Source organism: Hoplias malabaricus, chromosome 10 (genome assembly GCF_029633855.1).
Source record: "Hoplias malabaricus isolate fHopMal1 chromosome 10, fHopMal1.hap1, whole genome shotgun sequence".
Lineage (NCBI taxonomy): Eukaryota > Metazoa > Chordata > Actinopteri > Characiformes > Erythrinidae > Hoplias > Hoplias malabaricus.
In genome coordinates, this window is record NC_089809.1 from 30558532 (window position 1) to 30578341 (window position 19810).

General features: G+C 39.7%; 1 protein-coding gene across 1 annotated transcript in view; it reads left to right on the forward strand.

Annotated features, from left to right (window-relative positions):
• The window catches only part of stt3b (STT3 oligosaccharyltransferase complex catalytic subunit B), a 39538-nt gene that overhangs the window by 16333 nt on the left and 3395 nt on the right, over positions 1 to 19810 (forward strand). Inside the window, exons 3-14 of the mRNA XM_066684107.1 lie at positions 6003 to 6111; positions 7891 to 8178; positions 9513 to 9578; positions 10268 to 10367; positions 13762 to 13860; positions 14035 to 14181; positions 14662 to 14710; positions 16370 to 16524; positions 17036 to 17247; positions 18647 to 18834; positions 18953 to 19124; positions 19544 to 19717. Of these exons, the coding sequence (XP_066540204.1) occupies positions 6003 to 6111; positions 7891 to 8178; positions 9513 to 9578; positions 10268 to 10367; positions 13762 to 13860; positions 14035 to 14181; positions 14662 to 14710; positions 16370 to 16524; positions 17036 to 17247; positions 18647 to 18834; positions 18953 to 19124; positions 19544 to 19717 (1759 nt within the window). The remainder of the gene's footprint in view (positions 1 to 6002; positions 6112 to 7890; positions 8179 to 9512; positions 9579 to 10267; positions 10368 to 13761; positions 13861 to 14034; positions 14182 to 14661; positions 14711 to 16369; positions 16525 to 17035; positions 17248 to 18646; positions 18835 to 18952; positions 19125 to 19543; positions 19718 to 19810) is intronic.

Consider the following 19810-nt stretch of genomic DNA (forward strand, 5'->3'; position numbering starts at 1 on the left):
TCATCAGTTCATTGCACTCAGTTTTAAAGATATAAATATATGAATATTGATAGAGCCAAGAGGTTTTTATTTAATGGCGGTGATATGATGATTTCTGTTCTTGGCAAGTTTTCTGAAGCTTTTTGATTTTTCATATTGATATCAAAATGATATTGTATCAACCGAAATTAAAAAAATATATATTTTGGCCGTATCATCCAGCTCTAAACAGGTTACAGTGTAGGTTGAATGCAGAAGCATATACTGGTCTTAAATTTGTTTAAGGTGTTGGGAGATATTGTTTAGGGTTATAAGTAGTGGCAGGGGAGGGACTTTGCTAAGAACAAAAGGTGCTGTCATGTAGGTCCTGGAAAGTGAGATATTTTACTTCTTTTATCTAATGTTCTATTGTTCAGACTTTATGGGAGTAGGTAGTCCAATATAAATCTAGTTTTTCCTCATTTTGTTCATTTTTGGCTGAATGAGAGGAATGTTGAGTAATTAAGCTGGTTTTACGAAAGCCACCCAAGGCTCTTGATTTTTAATAAGCCACCAGTTCTACCTCATTACGTTTTTCATGGTTAGTAGATCTAACTTGGAGCATCCGGCCTCATTTCTGCCTCAGTGCCTATTGTCACTCTTTCAGCTGGGTTATTGACCATACGCTGCTTTTTCAGTATGTAACCCACACAGTATTGCCTTCCATGAGTCAACCTCAGGGCCTGCTCACTAAAGGTTCAGAAATGAGTTTTTTCCCATTTTTTCATGGACTCCTACACTCTGTGACTTCTCTAAAAGAAGCAGACTTTCACTTCAGAGGTCTGGGCTTAATTTAAGCGCCCAAGTCTGTCTCCATCCGCTCCGCTCTGTGCCTTAATAAATGGTTCTGTAGCCCCACGCTGCCAGGTTGGGCCGTTTTTTAAAAAGCCTCCATGTATTTTCACACAGTGTGAAATGAGTTTTATGAAAACAAGAGCAGAGTTAAGAGATTGCGCAAGCAGTGAATGGAGCATCTGGCACAGAGATTAATCTGCAGAAGTAATATTTTCATCCCACTATTAGAATAAAGGGATAGATGTTTACAAGCAAAGTGCCCAAGAACTAACATCCAGCACCATCCTAGAATGTTCCTGTTTGGTGAACGTTTGTAGTTGTCAGACCCCTTGTTCCTCCCACTCATAGTGCTCTCAAAAGACAGTGGGATGCCAGATCGCCACCTGAATGCTGCCATTTCTCCTGGCTGTGATAGGGTTGTGCTATCTGATTGGGTGGTCATTAATCTGATGGCTGGCTGCCCGTGTAAACTAGCCAGACATGGAGCATGTTCCTCACTCCTTCAGTTACCATGACAACAACAGGGACATCTTTCATGGAAAATATTTATCTGATGACTTTTCTTGCTATTATCTCAGAACCTAGACTCCTCTTTTCCTGTTTCTCTTGCCTCAGATGTCTTGTTCCAGTTCTAGCTGTATATTATGGACATTAATTATGAAAAATAAATTCAGATATTCTGCACTTTGCTTGCTTGTATTTTTAAGATGGCCCCAGGCTTACACTAACATCATTAATTCATGCATAGTCTGTAACCCCTTAACCAGTTCAGGGTCGCGGTGGGTCCGGAGCCTATCCAGAATCACTGGGAATACACCCTGGAGAGGGCTTCCACTAACAGCTAAAGCTAAAATCTAATATGCATAAAAGATTTAATTTTAAAAAGATACACTCTCAGAAAAATGGGTATGGTAGAGGTTAGACCTGTCGCGATTATTATATAATCGCCTGATGGCAATTATTTGTTTAATTATTTGACTGCGATCATATTTTATCCCAACAAACAGAATATTAATTACGTGCATTTCTAAACAAATGGTGAGACAAACGAGTAAAGAGATTTAGGCTGTGCATCAGAGAATGTGTTTTCATCATCAGAGAATGTGTTTTATTTAAGCAACTGTAAGTATAAAAGTACACTGTGGCTATTTGCTGTTAAACAGTGGCTGTAAATAGTGGCTATAAAACAAACCTGAGAAGCTGAACTTGGGAAGACAATGGCATCAACAGACTCACAGACGAGTACGATAGGCTACGTTCACACAACAGCTAAAAGTGTACCAAATCTGATTTTGTGACCGAATCTGATTTATTTTTTTTTTTAACTGAGCTGCACGCTCAAAGAACGATACTTCAGGGGCTGACCTGAAGGAAATGTCAAACAAAGCACTTTTGCTTTTTAAATGAAGGAATGGGACTGGACTGGTGTTTTACTGCAGCACTGTCACAAAACCTCCCCTTTCTTTATTCCAAACGAGTTCTATGTTAAAAACAGTGTATTAATTAAAGACTCTATAGAATATTAAAAAATTTAACACAGTGCAAATTTCCTGGGTCTCTCACTAACATGAGTCTCCAAAGGGAAGACGACGAGCACGGACAGAGTTTAATATTTCCAGGAGCCACATTTATACAGCTTCATACCAACATGAACAATAATGAATATATATAGAACTACTAAAAAAGGTCTTCTCTTGTTTGTTTTATTTAAAAAAAAAAAAAAAGGATAGGAACCTTGTTTTAGGAGGTCCACACGTTTTTCGTCTCCTCGTATTTTTTTACAAAACGGAAATCCTTTGTGGTTACTTGTCCATTTTATGCCTTTGGCTATCGGCCTATATTGTTTCTTGATAGAATATGCACATGTAGTGTTGCCTACCGTCTCATAAAATACAGAATCTAAACAGAGAATGTGCTTTTCATTGGTCGTCACCTTTTATTTAGCCAATCAGCAGCCAGAGTTAACTGTCCATCATTCAGTCCAGCAGCCAATGGAGTCACAGTCCCTCCTACAGGGGGTAGACTTGCTCATTTGATCATTTAATATAGATTTACAATAAGAAACTATTATTAAAGTAATTGAATATGTCATAAATAAGCAATTAATTATATTTTGACTGGACATCTGATAGTGTAATGAGGATGAAACTTGTCTTTTAGACTCTTAGACAAATAAGATTCTTTCACTTCATATTTTATTGTAATTAATGAACAATTTAAAACTCTGTTATTTTAAACTGATAATACAGTATTTGCAAAATACATGGACAGATTTTGCTTTGCCATTGTTCAAAAAGGCTGCTGACAGGCCCTGACAGTTCTGATGGCAGCTGGCTTAATAAATGTCTGACAACAAATGTTTTATCTGATTTTACTATAGTCGAAAAGGATTTGCAAGTGCATACTGGTCCCTGGCCCCTGCGTTCCTTATTTTGATTTCAGAAAGTTGGCAACCCTATGCACATGGTGTATGCGGGGAGAACGTGTAGTGTGTTTCCTGACGGTGAGTGTCATTTAAAGACATAAATAAAGGAAAAACGTTAATTGAATGCCTGTTACAGTCTAAGTAAATTAAAAAGGCACCGATGCAGTAGTTGAAATAGCATTGTGATAGCAGAGGAAACCTGATTATTGATAAGGTAAAGTAAGCACAGCCAAATTTAGGGCAGACTGAATGTGTCATATTCATGTTCTGTGTTGGTTCTCAGTACAAGGCCAGAGTTCATTCATGTGCATTTAAGAGAGACATGGGTAGGGGTCTCTGTAGAAGCTCACTGACTGCTGATGTCAAAGTCTGAAAACTGGTGGGGAAAAATACAAGCCCAGTCGCCCACTGCGGTTGAGATTAGTGCTGAATTTGGGTTAAAAGAGGGAGGAAGGAAGCTGAAAACAGACAAAATAATGAGAAGGCCCCTCACTTGACTTTGTGCTCACAGGTATGAGGCTTTATCTCCTACAATATTAGTTTGGAGCCTCAATTTGTTGGAAAACCATCTGCCGTGGTCTGTTCAAAACCACAAGTGCCTGTTAGTTAGCCAGCTCTGCTTCTAAACAGTGTAAAATTTGTCCATCAGTAGTACTGTATGCCGTTTTAATATTTTGCAAATGTACATGGTATGAAATATGGATTCCACCCATCCCTGTTCCATTACATTCTCTTCTCCAGAAAGAGAGGTGAATTTTTGTAAGATTTCTTTTATTAAATTTATCGGATATGTAAACTTGAGGGTACCACCACTGTGACGGTTTTTCTGACCATGTACAATAAATCAAATCCAAAGATGTGTTTACCTTTTGAATACCTGGGGAAGCAGAGGTACAACATGCACTAGAAGCACTGTATTAATCACTGTTTATCATGTAAGTACACACATTTAGGCCTATGTTAGGAGGAGGAGAGAACCTATTGACAACTATTTGGAAATTTGCTTTCAGAACATAGGTTGAGTATATTCGGATGAATGCTTATACCAGAAAACATATAGCAGCTAATTTGCTTCCAGAGGGAAACATTTTTAACGATTAATTTTTAACCCTGTTGGTTCAGGTGGGGTTTAGCTACATTCTAATAATAACATGGCACTGATTATGTCTTTAACAATCACATTCTACTGTTGTTTCACAGTGACATACAATGTGGGATATTCACACATTTGCAACATATATGGTGGCTTGAACTTTATGGACATGAAGGTGATGAAGGAGTCCTGAATCCGAACAGGGTCCCTGCAAAGAATCCGTTCACATAATTGTGAGAAAGCTGCTGTGCAAATGTTAAAATACAATGGTTATGCCCAAGAGTAGGCAATACATGTAGTGCGTTTTTCTCTGTTTGACTTGTCTGCATTTGCACTGCGTTAAGCTGGCCGAATCCCTGGTTCTCAGCTATGGTGTTATAGTTCCACTTCTTTGCATATGATGCAGACCTAGATGTGTTGGAGCAGTGAACATCCAACAGTGGTTTTCCAGGACTGGCATTGAGAACCACAGACGCCTAAATAATTATCCAAATTAAACTTTGTTTTAACGTCTTAATGTAGCTGAAAACACATACTTGATAAACATGCCTGCAGTGTAGGGTTGTTTTGCCACCTGTCATTTATTCTTGTATTCCTTTCTAAATATTAGTAGATAACAACAACAGATGCCAGGCTTGTCAACAGATGTAGGTTTAGGTAGCTGGTTTCTTTTGTCAAATTTAGAAGCCAAACATTGTGATAGTTTAAGTGCATCTGAGTGTACATAATAATAATTCATTGTTACATTTTTCAAAGCCATTGTGATTTCAGTTCTTTGAAAGCTTCCTTTTGTTACTCTGAATGGAAATGGTCCAAGTCGAACACACACACACACACACACACAGTGGGAGGGTGAGCTTGGCAGAAAGGATTTTTGTCCTGATTATTGTGTCCCAATAGCAGAAGATGGAATGTCCTAACTAGGCCTGTGCATGGTATTGTTAAATGAGTTACAGTGATAACAGACCCCAGTGAAGGTAAAAGCTAATTTGCCAGAGTTTTAAAACCTGCATTTAATTTTGTTACACGAATATACTAGTATTTTTAAACATAATATGAATATAAATTCCTCTAACTTTTAAACATTTAGGATAAATTATTTTCTACACAAAGCTCAAATGAATTTGTAGCTGCTGGTTGTTGTTGCACTGTTTAAACAGGCTTGGTGCTATAGACAGATGTCATGCCTATACAAATAGCTATCTTTGTACAGTGTATATTTTAGGATATCCTCAGGCCACATCAGATAAAGAGGCAAATTCTAATGATTACAGTCAAAATGGCTTTAGAAACGTATTAGGCTAAGCTAATAAAGCTTGTTTTTTGGGACCTATGTTATATATATTGTTTGGTTAATTAAAGTTTTGTAGCCAGTTTGGAAAGAGCTATAACTTTTAAATTAATGGCAGGTTATTAGATTTTATGTTCTTTATTAAAACTAATTGGCAGTATGTTTTAACTGTTTCCCAAGGTTGATTTCCCATGGTTATCTGAATCAGTCGAGGCTTCTCTGCTTTTGTGTGGAAAATTCCTCCTCCTGAATGAATTCCAAATCTACATTTTATGAGCAGATATATTGCTATATTTTTAGAGCCAGGTTCTCTTTCCATTAATTTTAATAAATATATATATATTTTTTCTCCCCTCTCTCTCTTGTCTCTTAACTCATAGGTTCAACTACAGATCAACTCATCACCTCAGTACTAATGGCTTTTATGAATTCCTCAACTGGTTTGATGAGAGGGCATGGTATCCTCTGGGCAGAATCGTTGGTGGCACGGTAAGGATTCTCAATCTAATTCTGGATTTCTTGTTCTGTGCAGAACTCATATCCTGTGGTGTATCAATCTCTCGATCCATCTTTCCCTCTTAATGAGAGTTCACACATTACTCGCAATACTTTGTACTAGACATTATTAGGTTAACAGATTTCTAATTTAACAGAAGTTACATATCATAACTTTCCAGCGAACAAACGTGTATCTCCATTTTTACGGCTTTTTAAGTTAGTGCGTCACAGTAGTTGTCCTTAGCATTGTGTGATAATTTCAAATTGAATAGACCATTAGAAATTCTCAAAAATTACTTGGAATTTGATACTTGGAAGTATCAACTGTCTATAAAAAGAAAGCTATAGAAAAAATGGCTGCAGTTTTGTATTTGGCTTTTTTAGCTTTCTTTTTGAAAGTCAACACCATACCCTGTTTTTGCTGTCGGTCATCAATCTTCTAATCTTTTTCCTTTTTTTCCGCCCATGACTTCTACAGAACCAAATTAGTCTGTTTGGCAGCGGCAGGCCTAGGGAGCTTTCACTGGAGTGTTTGAGTCCCACATATACAGTAGTTTCCCCAGCCAATGGCTCCTCACACATCTGCTGAAGTCTGTGTTCAGGAAATGCGTTATACGTTTCTTTTTATACCTGTCTGTGACCTGGCAGTCATCATAGCTCAGCCCAGTCTCTGCTCATCCAGGAAGATCAAAGATTAGTAGCAGTTTGCAGACACAACAGACAAATTGCAGCCTTTAGAACTCTTTCAGAAGGAATATTAAGGGCTCCCTTACATTGGCAAAGCCTTTGACTTGTCACGCTCCACCTCTCCACCCCCACCCCCACCCCCACCCCCACAACCCCTGTTGCTGTGCTCACATCCAGAGCATGCCGTTAGTATAGCACGGCTAAGCTAACGAGCTGGCCCTCTTGGCTATGGTGAGCTTTGATAGCCCTCTGCAGTGAGCTTTTTCACTGCTTGACAGCTCTTGTGTGGGAGCTGTAGGGGGCTGGAGCAGACAGAGCCAAGCATCTGCTGCTGTGGACAGTTAGAGCAGACGTTATACAGTCATTCATTTGCAGCAGGGCCTGCAGGCTGCTAGGCTAAGGATAAGGGAAAGGAGTAGCAGAGCTGGATAAGCAGATAAATACATAGCCCTTGTGCTTTCTATGTTGTTTTATATTGAAGTGTTTTTTTGCACATGATTTAGCAATACTGTGTAATATTTACTGTCTCGGGGGGAATAACACTTGGTTCATATATTGATTTTGTTTTGTTTTTTTGCCATATTTAAAACTGATGACTGGAAATATTTAAATATAATAGCAGTTTAGTCTGAGTATTATTTAGGGCAAGATATGGTAAATGTAACTTATCACATTGGAAATCAAGGTGATAAGGACATGCTTTTCACATTATAGCACACTGTATTTAACCTGCATTATTTGTTTCAAACTCTATCGATATTCAGGGAAGTTTGGAGAAAATTGAATTGTTATAGAAGCAGCAGTGAAACAGCTTAAAGAGTGATATCCCAGGACAAATGGATGTCCTATAGCTGCTTGTTTAAATTAAGTGCTGGTTCTGAGGCACTAATGTTGCAAACAACGAAATAAAATGTTCATCAAAATGACACTTCAGTTGAACAGTTCATTCTGCCATTTTGGACTAGGTGTTGTGCTGAATATTCCATTTACATGTATGTAGTTTTAGGTTCAAATTTCAAGATAAAGTGTTAAAAGAAACTAATCATGTATTTTGCTTGCTGTTTTTCTCTCATCTGTCTGTAGGTGTATCCTGGACTTATGGTGACAGCAGGTCTAATTCACTACCTACTGAATCTGCTCCATGTGACTGTACACATTCGTGATGTGTGTGTGTTCCTGGCTCCGATCTTCAGTGGCCTGACAGCCATCTCGACCTTCCTGCTGACACGGGAGTTGTGGAATCAGGGGGCTGGGCTGCTGGCTGCGTGTTTTATTGCTATAGTGCCTGGCTACATCTCCCGCTCTGTCGCTGGCTCTTTTGACAACGAGGGCATTGCTATCTTTGCCCTGCAGTTCACCTACTACCTATGGGTAAGTTAGAGGACAAGCACAGCTTGGCAGTCAATTTAATGTGCTATTCCTCTGTGTGCCTAGTCTCTTTCATCTACGTTTGCCATACTCCTCTCACTCTTCTTAATTTGTGGTGTCCTTCTTTTCTGCTATTAAATTTCCTCATGGAGTCCTTAACCTCTTAACTGATGTGATAATTATCTGTTTTCAGCCAAAAGCATATTTGACCTTTAGTGATGATTAAGCACTGCATTGAGAGCAGAATAACAGAACTGTCATCACCCTCATCTTCTGAACCCTCTTCAATGGATCACATTGTCTGAAATGATGAATAAACCCTAGCATACTTCGTAGGCGTTTCTATTCAGTGTTAGAACGACTGTAGGAATAGATGTTTGACTAGCTTAGATTTCCAGACCATATAGTTTTGCCTTTATATATGAAACCACTGCTGTAGAAGCACTGATCATATATGGTATGGTTGGAAAAATGAGGTGGGTGTTAAAATGTATATGTTTCTAAGATTATTATAGATTCCAGAAGGTATTGGATGCTTTCCTCAATGCAGGACTTATTCTAGTTTTTGATCACTGATATGAAGTTATTTTTGTGAAAGTGTAAACTGTTTTTAAATAAATATATGCAGGTCTGTCCCTAATTATTGGATTCATTGTTCCTTTTATCCTCTGTACGCTTAGCTAAAACCCTTTGGGAGATTATCTGCAGCTATCAAAAAGAGTAATGCCCCATTCGATCCCACAGTAAACTCTTATGAGCGCTAAGTGGAACATGCATCTGGAACCGAAACTAATCCCTGGGCAACATGCGCTGTCTCGCCTCATTGACCCATTGCACTGTAGATGTCTGTACACTTTGAGATGGGAAGGAAATTTTACATTTTTACTAGAGATTATTAGATCGTAATAAGTAATTCCAGCTTAATCTTAAATACGCTGGTCCCTTTGTCTCTTAGTTTCTTTTAGCATTGTGCATTATACTTTTAGAAATTAATACTACCCTTTAAATCATAATTAGGCTTTTGGATTATGCAGTAAGCTTATCACTGTCTCCATTTAATGCCGTCTTTTCACAGTTGCATTACAGGAAGTCTTTTTGGAACCAACAGAATAGTTATAAATTACAATACTTCAAACACTCTGCTGAAGGAAAAGAATTTACATCATATATCAGTCTAATTAGTCTAATTCACTCAAGTAGCCTTTTAATGTCTGGTGCTGAGAAGAGATATGCTTGCCTGTCAGTTACAATTAACAAATTATCAGTGATAATCATCTTAAATATTTATAGTTATAAATAGTTATATTTTGTACTTAACCACATCCTGTCTCTTTCAGGTGAAATCTGTTAAAACTGGCTCAGTCTTCTGGACCATTGGTTGCTGCCTCTCCTACTTCTATATGGTGAGTCATATGCTTTAATGTTATCAGTGAGTTATATCTTCTTTAATTTAGTATACCCTGCGTTTCTGCAGACAGCAGTACAATTCATTACTCCATCAAAGGAGAAGAGAGTGAAGGAAAAGTTCTAGCCCATATTAGTATGAAAATGTGTGTGTGTGTGTGTGTTTGCTTGAGTATGTGCAAGCATGCATTTGGGGATTTTGAGCATTACATGAGTGCGAGTTGAGTATTGTATCTCAATTGTCTCATTGCTCAGGTGGTGGGTGTGCGTGTGTTCTTCCACTCTGATCTCATTAAGAAAATATGTAAAGTAAATAAATGAGCAAACAGCACCATCCATCACACAGGACTCAGGAGGGTAACACAGAGCAGTGGCATTAATGAACATGAGCCGTTTGAGCCCTAAGAGCTTTCTCTCTGGAGAGTGCCTCTGCTCATTAATAATGGTGTCCTGGAGTTTTACTCCAGTCTTTTTGTCTCTAGCTTTCTAAACATGTCCATGACTGAATAACAAAAAGGACCCTCATTTCCCGAACGGGCATTGACACCTACTCAGCGTGGAGAACCATCAGCCTGCTAGCAGCCTTGAGGTTTAAAGTGTAGAGAACAACGCAAACAGCGTGAAAATGTTTTCCTTTGCTTGAATCAATGGCTTGAGGACCTTGTTTGTGTGTGTGTGTGTGTCACAGGTGTCTGCATGGGGAGGCTACGTCTTCATCATCAACCTGATTCCTCTACATGTGTTTGTGCTGCTCCTTATGCAGCGTTTCAGCAGGAGGCTTTATATTGGTGAGTCAACTCCCTCTGAATGTTTGTGTTTACCCTTTATGAAGCACAGACACTACCACCTACACACACCGCACACAAACGCTGGATTTGGTGTTCAGTCTTCAGTTGGTAATGAGAATACCTGCTTGCATTGCTCTCTTTCTGTTTAATTTTACGGAAATATACATTCACACAAGTCCACCCATGAATACGAAGTGCTAGGCTTCATGTTGCTTGTCATGCCTTCTCTGCAGCATTTTGTGTTTTTACTGGGGGCTGCCCAGCAGGGAGAGCCTAGTTTTAGCAGAGATGGCGCTCTTTAATGGCAAATTTATTCCTCCTACTCCTCTCTGCCTCTCACAACCAATCAGATAAACTCTGCCTGATCTGAAGTCTGCTGCAGCTTTCATGTGAAAACAAAGCTTCATAATTCACATCCTTACAGAGTCTTTACCAGCAAAACACCTCAATTAAGGCTTGTGCTAGAATGAATAACAATGCCGCTTTAAATTTAACCTCCCAACAGTGGGGGTGGGGTGCTTTTATTTGTTTTGGCATTTTTTCCTCTTTTTATTTTTCATTTTTAGATTGATGGCATGGGTTTTGGGGTAAGTGAATAATTGAAGCTTGTGTGTGTGAGGCCTGCAGCAGTCTGCTGATGGAGGAGCAGGACCCCAGTGCTCTATGCTGCTAATTCTGTTAAGACTTTTATTAGCCCTCTCCTCAGGGCTCCTTGAAGCACTGGTCCAGCTGCTGCAGCTGGAAATGGGCCTTGTGATAGATGCTGGGCATTAACTCCATCCAAAGCTGCTCCAAAATGCTGGGTCCTGTAACACAGGTGCTACATCTTGCTCTCCATAGAGCATTGTTCTGTGTTCTGTTGGGCTTGCTAGTAAATTAGACAGATTAAATTAAAGAGCATCTCTTAGGTGCTTTTGCTAATTTTTGCTTTTGGAAAGTATCATATTCAAAATTCCCTTCAGATTTTATCTCTTAAAATATTATGCTGGTGGTTAAAAACTTATGAAACTGGTATCACAGCACATCTCCAAACACATTTCACTTGATTTCAAGAGTGGGTTAATAGCACTGTCTCTCATATGGTACTTGGGCACAAGGTCTTTGTTTTTAATCTTGCAGAGTTTATAAAGTATACTGCGAGAATCTAAGGGACCATGTGACATGAATTGCACTGATTTTAGAATGGACTGCTCCAGTTAATGTTTCCTCATTCAAAGGTTTTTTTTTTTTTTTTTTTTTAACTAATGCTATATATTTTCCCCATAAAGTAGTTAGCATTTTGTTAATGTAGATAACCTTGTTTTGTTAATGTATTTTAAAAATATAAAGTGCCTCACTTTGGACTTAAAATGTCCTTGGATCCCAGTCATTGTAATTGCCCCTTAGTCTGGATGATATGCATTTAGGATTTAGAGGGAGACAGACAACACTGTAGGCCTCTGTATAGTTATAGTTGCACAAAGCTGAAAGCACATTTGTGAGCACACAAGCTTGCATACTTTCTGCAGTTTTGTTTTGCCTGTCAACCAATCACAGGCCTTGTTGAGTAGTATCTTCACCCCTGGAGTTCACCAAGCGGACCTTTGAGCAACACGGCTAACGAAGACTCCACTGCCTTTTTCCACTGCCTGCAATACTCATCCTGGATTTTACATGGACTTTATCCTTCTCACGCCCTAGTAAAGGCGGGTAAAATCTCAGTGAGCGCATGTTAAATGGCACCAGGAAATGTTCCGCAGTGTCTTCTGCGTTTCTTCTGGTGCTGCGTCATGCCTAAACACATTTCATTATCCGCTGTGAGATCGCACCTGACCTGCTGTGAGCTGCATGTTTGTATCACCACTCTGGGGCATTTCCGGACCCGATACACCAGAGTTTCTCTAGCAATTCTCCTTAGTTCATGTGTGAAAGAGGCATTGTACTCCTCAGGTGAGAGAGGCATCAACAGAAGGCCAACTCAACAATTGCCCAACGTAGGAACCTGCGCTTAGACAGCTGCACCACTCTGATGAGACTCATGGCTAAGAGCTTCTGTGTTGGTATGTGTCAGTGGCTGTTGGGAGACAGAGATAGCTGGCTGCATTTCTGATAAGTGTAACAGCTGTGGGAATGAAGGTGGTTTCATTTCACTGTAATGGATTCATATCTAATACTGACAGCTGTAGACTCCAAAGCTTCAATCAGTCACACATCAATCCCCTTCTAGTCCCCCCCACTTCCTCCTACTCCCCAAATATGCTTAGCTTTATCGCTGCTATTCTCATGCTGAAACATTCGTTTTGTAGTTAATTCCTGAAAGCTTAAATACAGTTACCACCTGTTTCTGAAAAGAGCTCACATTAGTTTTCAGACTAACTTAAGCTGTCTGTCAAATGCAACACAAGCATTTGAAACCTTGCTGTTGTTTTGCATCCGGTTAATGAAAATGACCAACCAATTTAGCAAATAAAAAGTCTTCTCAGTTGTTGGCGGATGGATGTTTTTCTTTTTTCTGTTCAAACAGGCATTATTAGGCCACTAATAAAATGTGGAGCTTAGAATTGTTTTGGCTTAATGCATTGCTATCCAGAATCTGGAAAACTTCTCTTACTGAGCTCTGACTATGATGCAGTGTGGCTCAGTTTATAGATGATTCAGAGTGTACTTAGACCCTGCCTCCCTGTACAGGGCCTGCTTGGCTCACTCTCATTTGCTCCACTCACTGCTGCTTCCTTCTCCCATCCTACACTGAAATGGAGATCAAGCACTAAATTGGAATGGGATGAATAACCTTGCTTCACCAGTCCGTCAGTGAGTCACAGAGCAATTCTGCAATTATGTGTATGTGTTCTAGAGCTTGAAATATTTGTCCAAATCCAGTGGGACTTGGATTCCTGCCCACTGGTTTGGGCAGACATTTCTCCATACGTGTCAGGCTCTGGCATGCTGTAATTGCTGCATCAGTTTAAGGAAATTTCAATCAAAAGCCATGTTTTGCGTCACCATAACATAGATTTATATTCAATGTTTGCCATCATTGTGGCACTGCACCCAGCTCATTGAAAGATTTTAGCTTTAGGAAGCTAATTTTAAGCCATGTTTGCTGCTGTTGGCCAGGTCATTGTAGTTTAATAGTGTCCCACACTTGATTGTAATTTAAATCCGGTATTTGGGATTATCTGTAAATGCCTGAGTTCATGTTTGAAAGAACTGCATGAACATTCTGGTTAAAGTAGACTTTGAACTTATATTTGGACATCAATATGCAATATTGTAAATATCACTTGGTCAAAATCCTGTCAAGAAAGCATTGGGTTCTGTCTCAGAAGTAAATATTTTAGGGCTACACCTCTAAGGTTCTGATTAGTCGATTTATATTAACTTGTATTCTTTTTTCCCCTCCCCTTTCTTTCAGCCTACAGCACATTTTATATTGTGGGCTTGGTGTTGTCAATGCAGATTCCGTTTGTGGGTTTTCAGCCTATAAGGACCAGTGAGCACATGGCTGCTGCAGGTAAAATGATCTTGTCAGACTGTTAGAAGATGCACTTCAGCACTGTAGGCCAACTTTAAAGATTTTATGCAGAAACCAAAATAAAAATATCTAAGATCAGCAGAAAGAACCAACCAGTGAATTCCTGGTCATACCTGGAGCTGCTGAATCATGTTTATGCGCTTGTCTTTGCAGGTGTGTTTGCACTACTGCAGGCATACGCCTTCTTGCAGTATCTCAAGGACAGGCTAACGAAGCAGGAGTTCCAGACCCTCTTCTTCCTCGGAGTGTCCCTGGCTGCTGGGGTGGTCTTCCTTACAGTCATTTATCTGACCTACACAGGTGAGACTGCAGCAGCTGTGGGTGCATGCCTTCCCTGTAGACTTTGCTGCCTAAAAGATATGTCACAGGCTTTACTGGTTATTGATAAATCAGATATACATAGTCTTTTCAGATCATGTCAGTCATTTTTAACCTAAATATACAGAGACCGTTTGATCCTGCCTTCTCAACATTGCTCTTCCTGCAAGTGTATTCATAGTGCCTCTGTTCCTGAACCTCAGCAGTCATTCATTAATCACGCCATCCTTGCAACAAGCCTCCGAGATCTCATTAGGGCTGTCCTTTCTTTTCTCTGTGTTACGTTTACACTGATCGCAGCCTCGCGGTAGAAATTAATTGAAAGAGCTCTGGATATAGGCAAGATATTAGCCTGCTGGAATGGGTCCAAGCACTTCAGCCTTCTTAGCTGCTGCCAAGAGTCAGTGGTAGTGTTTGTTGTTTGTAAGTGTTTTATCTTCCTGTTGTCTTTTGTGTTTTCAGGCTACATTGCACCTTGGAGTGGCCGTTTCTATTCACTGTGGGACACGGGGTATGTGCACATATCAAGAATTGCAAAAGTTATTGCACCCCCTCTTCTTACTGAAATTCAGTCCTGAAGATTGTTTTTGTTTTATACACTAAAGTATTATTTAGAAATCACAATGTATTAATAATATCACAAATACCTACAGCTGTCGAAAAGCTACTATGGGCCAGGTGAGCATTGTCACCTTTAAATATAACTGGTGACATTGCAAAACCACATCTCTAACACGATCACAGCAATGGCCGCAATAATTTCGCATTTTGTGACTAAACGCAGATACGCATCAGTTCAGACAGATCAGTAGTGTATTTCATTCCTATTGTCACCGTCCAGCGCTCTCTGAATCCCTTTACCAGCCACCAATTTTACTAGCACTGTGTTTTAGACAAAAACTAATTTGATCACTACTGTGGCGAGAAAAGTTTACAAATGGATAGCGTGTGCTGGATATCTACATATCATCGTGTAGAGTGTCAGGTCTCTTTGGCCAGTCAGTGCTCATGTCACGTTTAGTCCCTATTCCGCTTGCTTGGAACCATTAGCAAGCAGGTACTAAATAGTACCAGGTATCAATTTTGCCTAATGGGAAAACTAAAAAACAGAGTAGAGTTGAGAATGTAGTGTTGGCACCATACAGTTGAAAACGCCAATAGATAAGGTATAACGCCAAGGACTGTTATACCTGAATAAAGTAATTTCTCGTTTTTGGTATCAACTCTTCACAAACAAGTAGTGTTCAAACTTGCTCTCACCTCAATCTCACTATGTTTTTGTTGTAGTATTCTGCTGTAACAGATTTATATAATCAGCCAAATTATATACAGGTTTGAACATCCCAGTATCCCAGTATGATAATGCTGTTACCTCCTACAGCCAGATGAGACTCACAGATCAACACGATTGTCTACATAAGTGCTGTCAGGACTTTTTTCTTCTGGTAATTACTGGTTATGAGTGTCATCAATCAAAGTGGAATTATTATCTATATTCTAGGCATGCTTTAAACCAAAAAAAAAAATATTTGCCTGGCTGAAGATGTCCCTTTTTGCCCTGGAAATGTTCCAGCTGTCATAAATTCATGAATCTGTAACTTCTCTGTGCAGCAGTCTCTGCAGGGGTGAGGGAGGTATGGGCTGTCGAGAATTCTCACGGTGCAGAATCAGCCTTCTGCACTGCAGTCAGGGGAGAGAGAGAAGGTCATGCCAGGAGATAATGATCAGAACGATGCTCGGCTATACTAGGTCCACTGATATGCCCTTTGCTAACGGATGGTTTAAGCCAGTGAGGGTGAACAGAACTGGTCAAGTGCAGACACAGCAGTAACAGTTTTCCCCTTTCTGTCTATTAGACACATTGTTCAGCTTGTCCAGATACAAGAACTCCATTGTTTCTGTTTTGTGAGTTTGCTTGGCTCTTAAAGTCAAGTTTCCACTTCTATCCCTGAGGACTTCAACTCTTTGGCTGTGTTTTATACGCTTAGGCAGTTTTGGGTTGAAATGCTCACCTCTGTGTTGAGAAAAGGGCTTTGTTCTTCAATGGACACCTTTTTGTGTTCAGAGTATATGATCTTGTGGCTGCAGTACTGAAAGGAATGGTTAAGATGTTGACTCTATATAATGATGATTTATGTAATTGCTATCTCTTTGTAACTCTATATTTCAGATATGCCAAGATTCACATTCCCATTATTGCTTCAGTATCAGAACACCAGCCAACCACCTGGGTCTCTTTTTTCTTTGACCTGCACATCCTGGTGTGCACGTTCCCTGCTGGACTCTGGTTCTGCATCAAGAATATCAATGACGAACGGGTTTTTGGTGAGAGTTCTAAACATGTCCCTCACATCCATAGCATTGTTGAATTGTTGTGGTCCATGTGCTCTTGTGCAACTGGTCTGTTAGTCTAATTGGTACTAAATCCCCTGCAGTCAGTTTCTGCTGACAAAAGTCTGTTTTTGACACAAAAACTGAGTTTGTAAAACCGCATCGATCCAGTCTGTTTACCTGTTTTTATACAGACACTGTACTTGCAGGCTATTGCATCAGGATACCTTAAAAGCAGTCCTGTCTATTGTTTTGACCGTAGAGCATACTGTGTCCAGACTCGTGTCCAAAAGTCTCAGACTAAAGGCGGCATTCATACCAAATGAATTCATTTCATAAGTTGCATTGTCTAAATGATCCTGAGCTAGATTCCTCTTCTATTGCTTAATGCAGAAAAACTGTACTTTGAATCACTGTATGTTACAAAATTATTAGATACAATTGATTATTTTGCATTTTAAGATTAACTCTGGATTTTCACTGCTGTTTTTTTACTGCCCTCTAGTGGCCCTCTATGCCATCAGTGCAGTGTACTTTGCGGGTGTGATGGTGCGTCTCATGCTGACCTTGACCCCAGTGGTATGCATGTTGTCGGCTATCGCTTTCTCCAGCGTGTTTGAGCACTACCTGGGAGATGACATGAAGAGGGAAAACCCACCAGCTGAGGATAGCAGCGATGAGGATGACAAGCGGAACTCAGGAAATCTTTATGACAAGGTAAAACAAGAAAAATCAAGGGTCATGGGGACTTTTAGGGTGTTTTCAAAGGCAGAGGTTACTGATGTTATTGTAATTGAAAGAAATAAGAAATTAGTAATGTTTCACCAGAATTCAGCCAGATTACGTAGCTGCTAAACCAGTGTGTCATATTTTGATTTATTTGCTGTAAAGTAAAAAGCCTCTGTCAACAGACCTTCTAATAGTGTTTTTGACCAAATGAAAGCCAATTCCGTTCAGGAATCTTAGAACCTTGGTGTTATCCAGTGAACCGGCTCACGTTTCCTCCAGTTTTGATGAGAATCAGGGAGATGGGCGTTATGGGATTTGCTCCGTTCCAGCATTGCTGTAGTCGAATCCAGAGCCAGAGATAAACAGATATAGAAACAGATAGAGTCAAGACAGAGTCATGGTCTATGCACTGTTTACTGCGGGTTCAGATCAGAATGATATATGAAGCACATGAAAATGATGCAGAGTTCTCTCTTGAAGTTCAGGTATTTCGGAATATGGCTCCAGAGCCGTCCTGCTGAGTTGTGAACAATGAGAAAAGTAGTCTACAAGGTAACATGCCTCAGGTCGTGCTGAAAACAGCCCCAGAAGACAGCATTTTCTTGTTTTTATCTTCCTGTGATTTACTTTTCAAGTCAGAAATTTGATAACGTGTCATTTCTTTTTCATTTTTCCATTTCAAGATTAAAACGTACACAGACACATGTGGTTCACTGATCTTTTACCCAACACGATACTGAGGACAATTAAACCTGCTGTAAATGACAGCTTATTTGAGGCTGTGCTCTTTTTGAAGAAGAACTTTTTTTTTTGCTTCTGTGACCTATTTATTGGAAATACACAGAATGTTTCCAAATTAACATTTGGTCAGGTTCGCCCCTGGAAGCTCAAGTGCTTCTCCTTGGTGGAATTTAGCTGTAAGTGTAGTGATTTCCATCATTTTTGCCCAGGGTAGCAGATGTAGCCCTTTATACCTTAAGCTATTTACATTATGGATGCGTTAATATGGAGTTTATTGGCTAGCGATGATTATGATGTTGAAACCCAGCAGTTAAACACTTATTTAAGATAATACCACTCACCAGAAATATCTACAATTCATTAGTTACATTTCAGTTCAATGTCTTTCTTTCTTTCTTTCTATCTCTCTTTCTTTCTTTGATTGATTGATTGACTTTGTGAATGTGTCTGTATAGATTGTGTTGCCAAAGCAAAATGATACAGGAATGTGGTTATTTGTCTGGTATTGGATCAGTAATTACTACATTTTCCAACTTTCTGCTTTTCAGGCAACGTATGAGCTAACTATGTCATGCGCCTCAGTTTGAAAGCTTTTTTCCATCTGTGATTTGGATTAAGAGACATTATTTTGATGTGCTTTTTGCAGGCAGGTAAAGTACGCAAGCACGTATCTGAGCAGGACAGACCTGAGGAAGGCCTGGGCCCCAATATAAAGAGCATAGTGACAATGTTGATGCTGATGCTGCTAATGATGTTTGCTGTACACTGCACCTGGGTCACCAGCAACGCCTACTCCAGTCCCAGTGTAGTGCTGGCATCGTACAACCATGATGGGTATGAGCATTATTATCCAAAAAGTCAAAACGTGTATCTTTGTTTAATAATCCTATTTCTTAAATATATAAATACACATTTGAATGTGTTTCATTCGTGTGTGTGTGTTTTAAATCAGGTCAAGAAACATTCTGGATGATTTCCGTGAGGCGTATTACTGGCTGAGGCAGAACACTGATGAGCATGCAAGAGTCATGTCTTGGTGGGACTATGGATACCAAATAGCAGGCATGGCTAACAGAACTACTCTAGTGGACAACAACACGTGGAACAACAGTCACATAGCACTGGTGAGAAGGGCTGCCACTTAGAGCACACTCAGATGCAAGTAGAACAACTAGACGCATGTTAGATTTTATGTAATGAGCAAATGAATAAGCAAGTGAGGAAACAAATGCTTTAAGGAAGGTATAGTCATATTTATTAGGTATAGACATTTACCTAAATGTCATCTAAAATACAGTTTCATTCTGACACCTTTGCAGTAAAATACACTGTTGCAACAAATGCAAAAATCTGGGAAGCTTCTGCACACAAATGCCTTGGAAAGTGTTTTCCATGATTCATAAGCAGTTAAATGGAGGGAACTTCTGTGTCAGGTCATTCCTTCAAAAGTAGGAGGTGCCTGAATTTCAGGAATTCAGTCCTGCTTCCACAGCGCCCTCTTGTGAACAGTAGTGCTCCTTATCACATTCCTTTCTCCATGCAGGTTGGCAAGGCCATGTCCTCCAATGAAAGTGCAGCATATGAGATTATGAAGACACTAGATGTGGATTATGTCCTGATCATTTTTGGGGGAGTGATTGGGTATTCAGGAGATGACATTAACAAGTTCCTGTGGATGGTGCGCATTGCGGAGGGAGAGCATCCTAAAGATATCCGGGTACGTTTGCAAATTTGCATTTCAAACAAAAGTGGACTAGTGTTGGGGTCTGATATTCAGAATTTCAGCCATTTCAGGTTTAGTCGTTGTTGA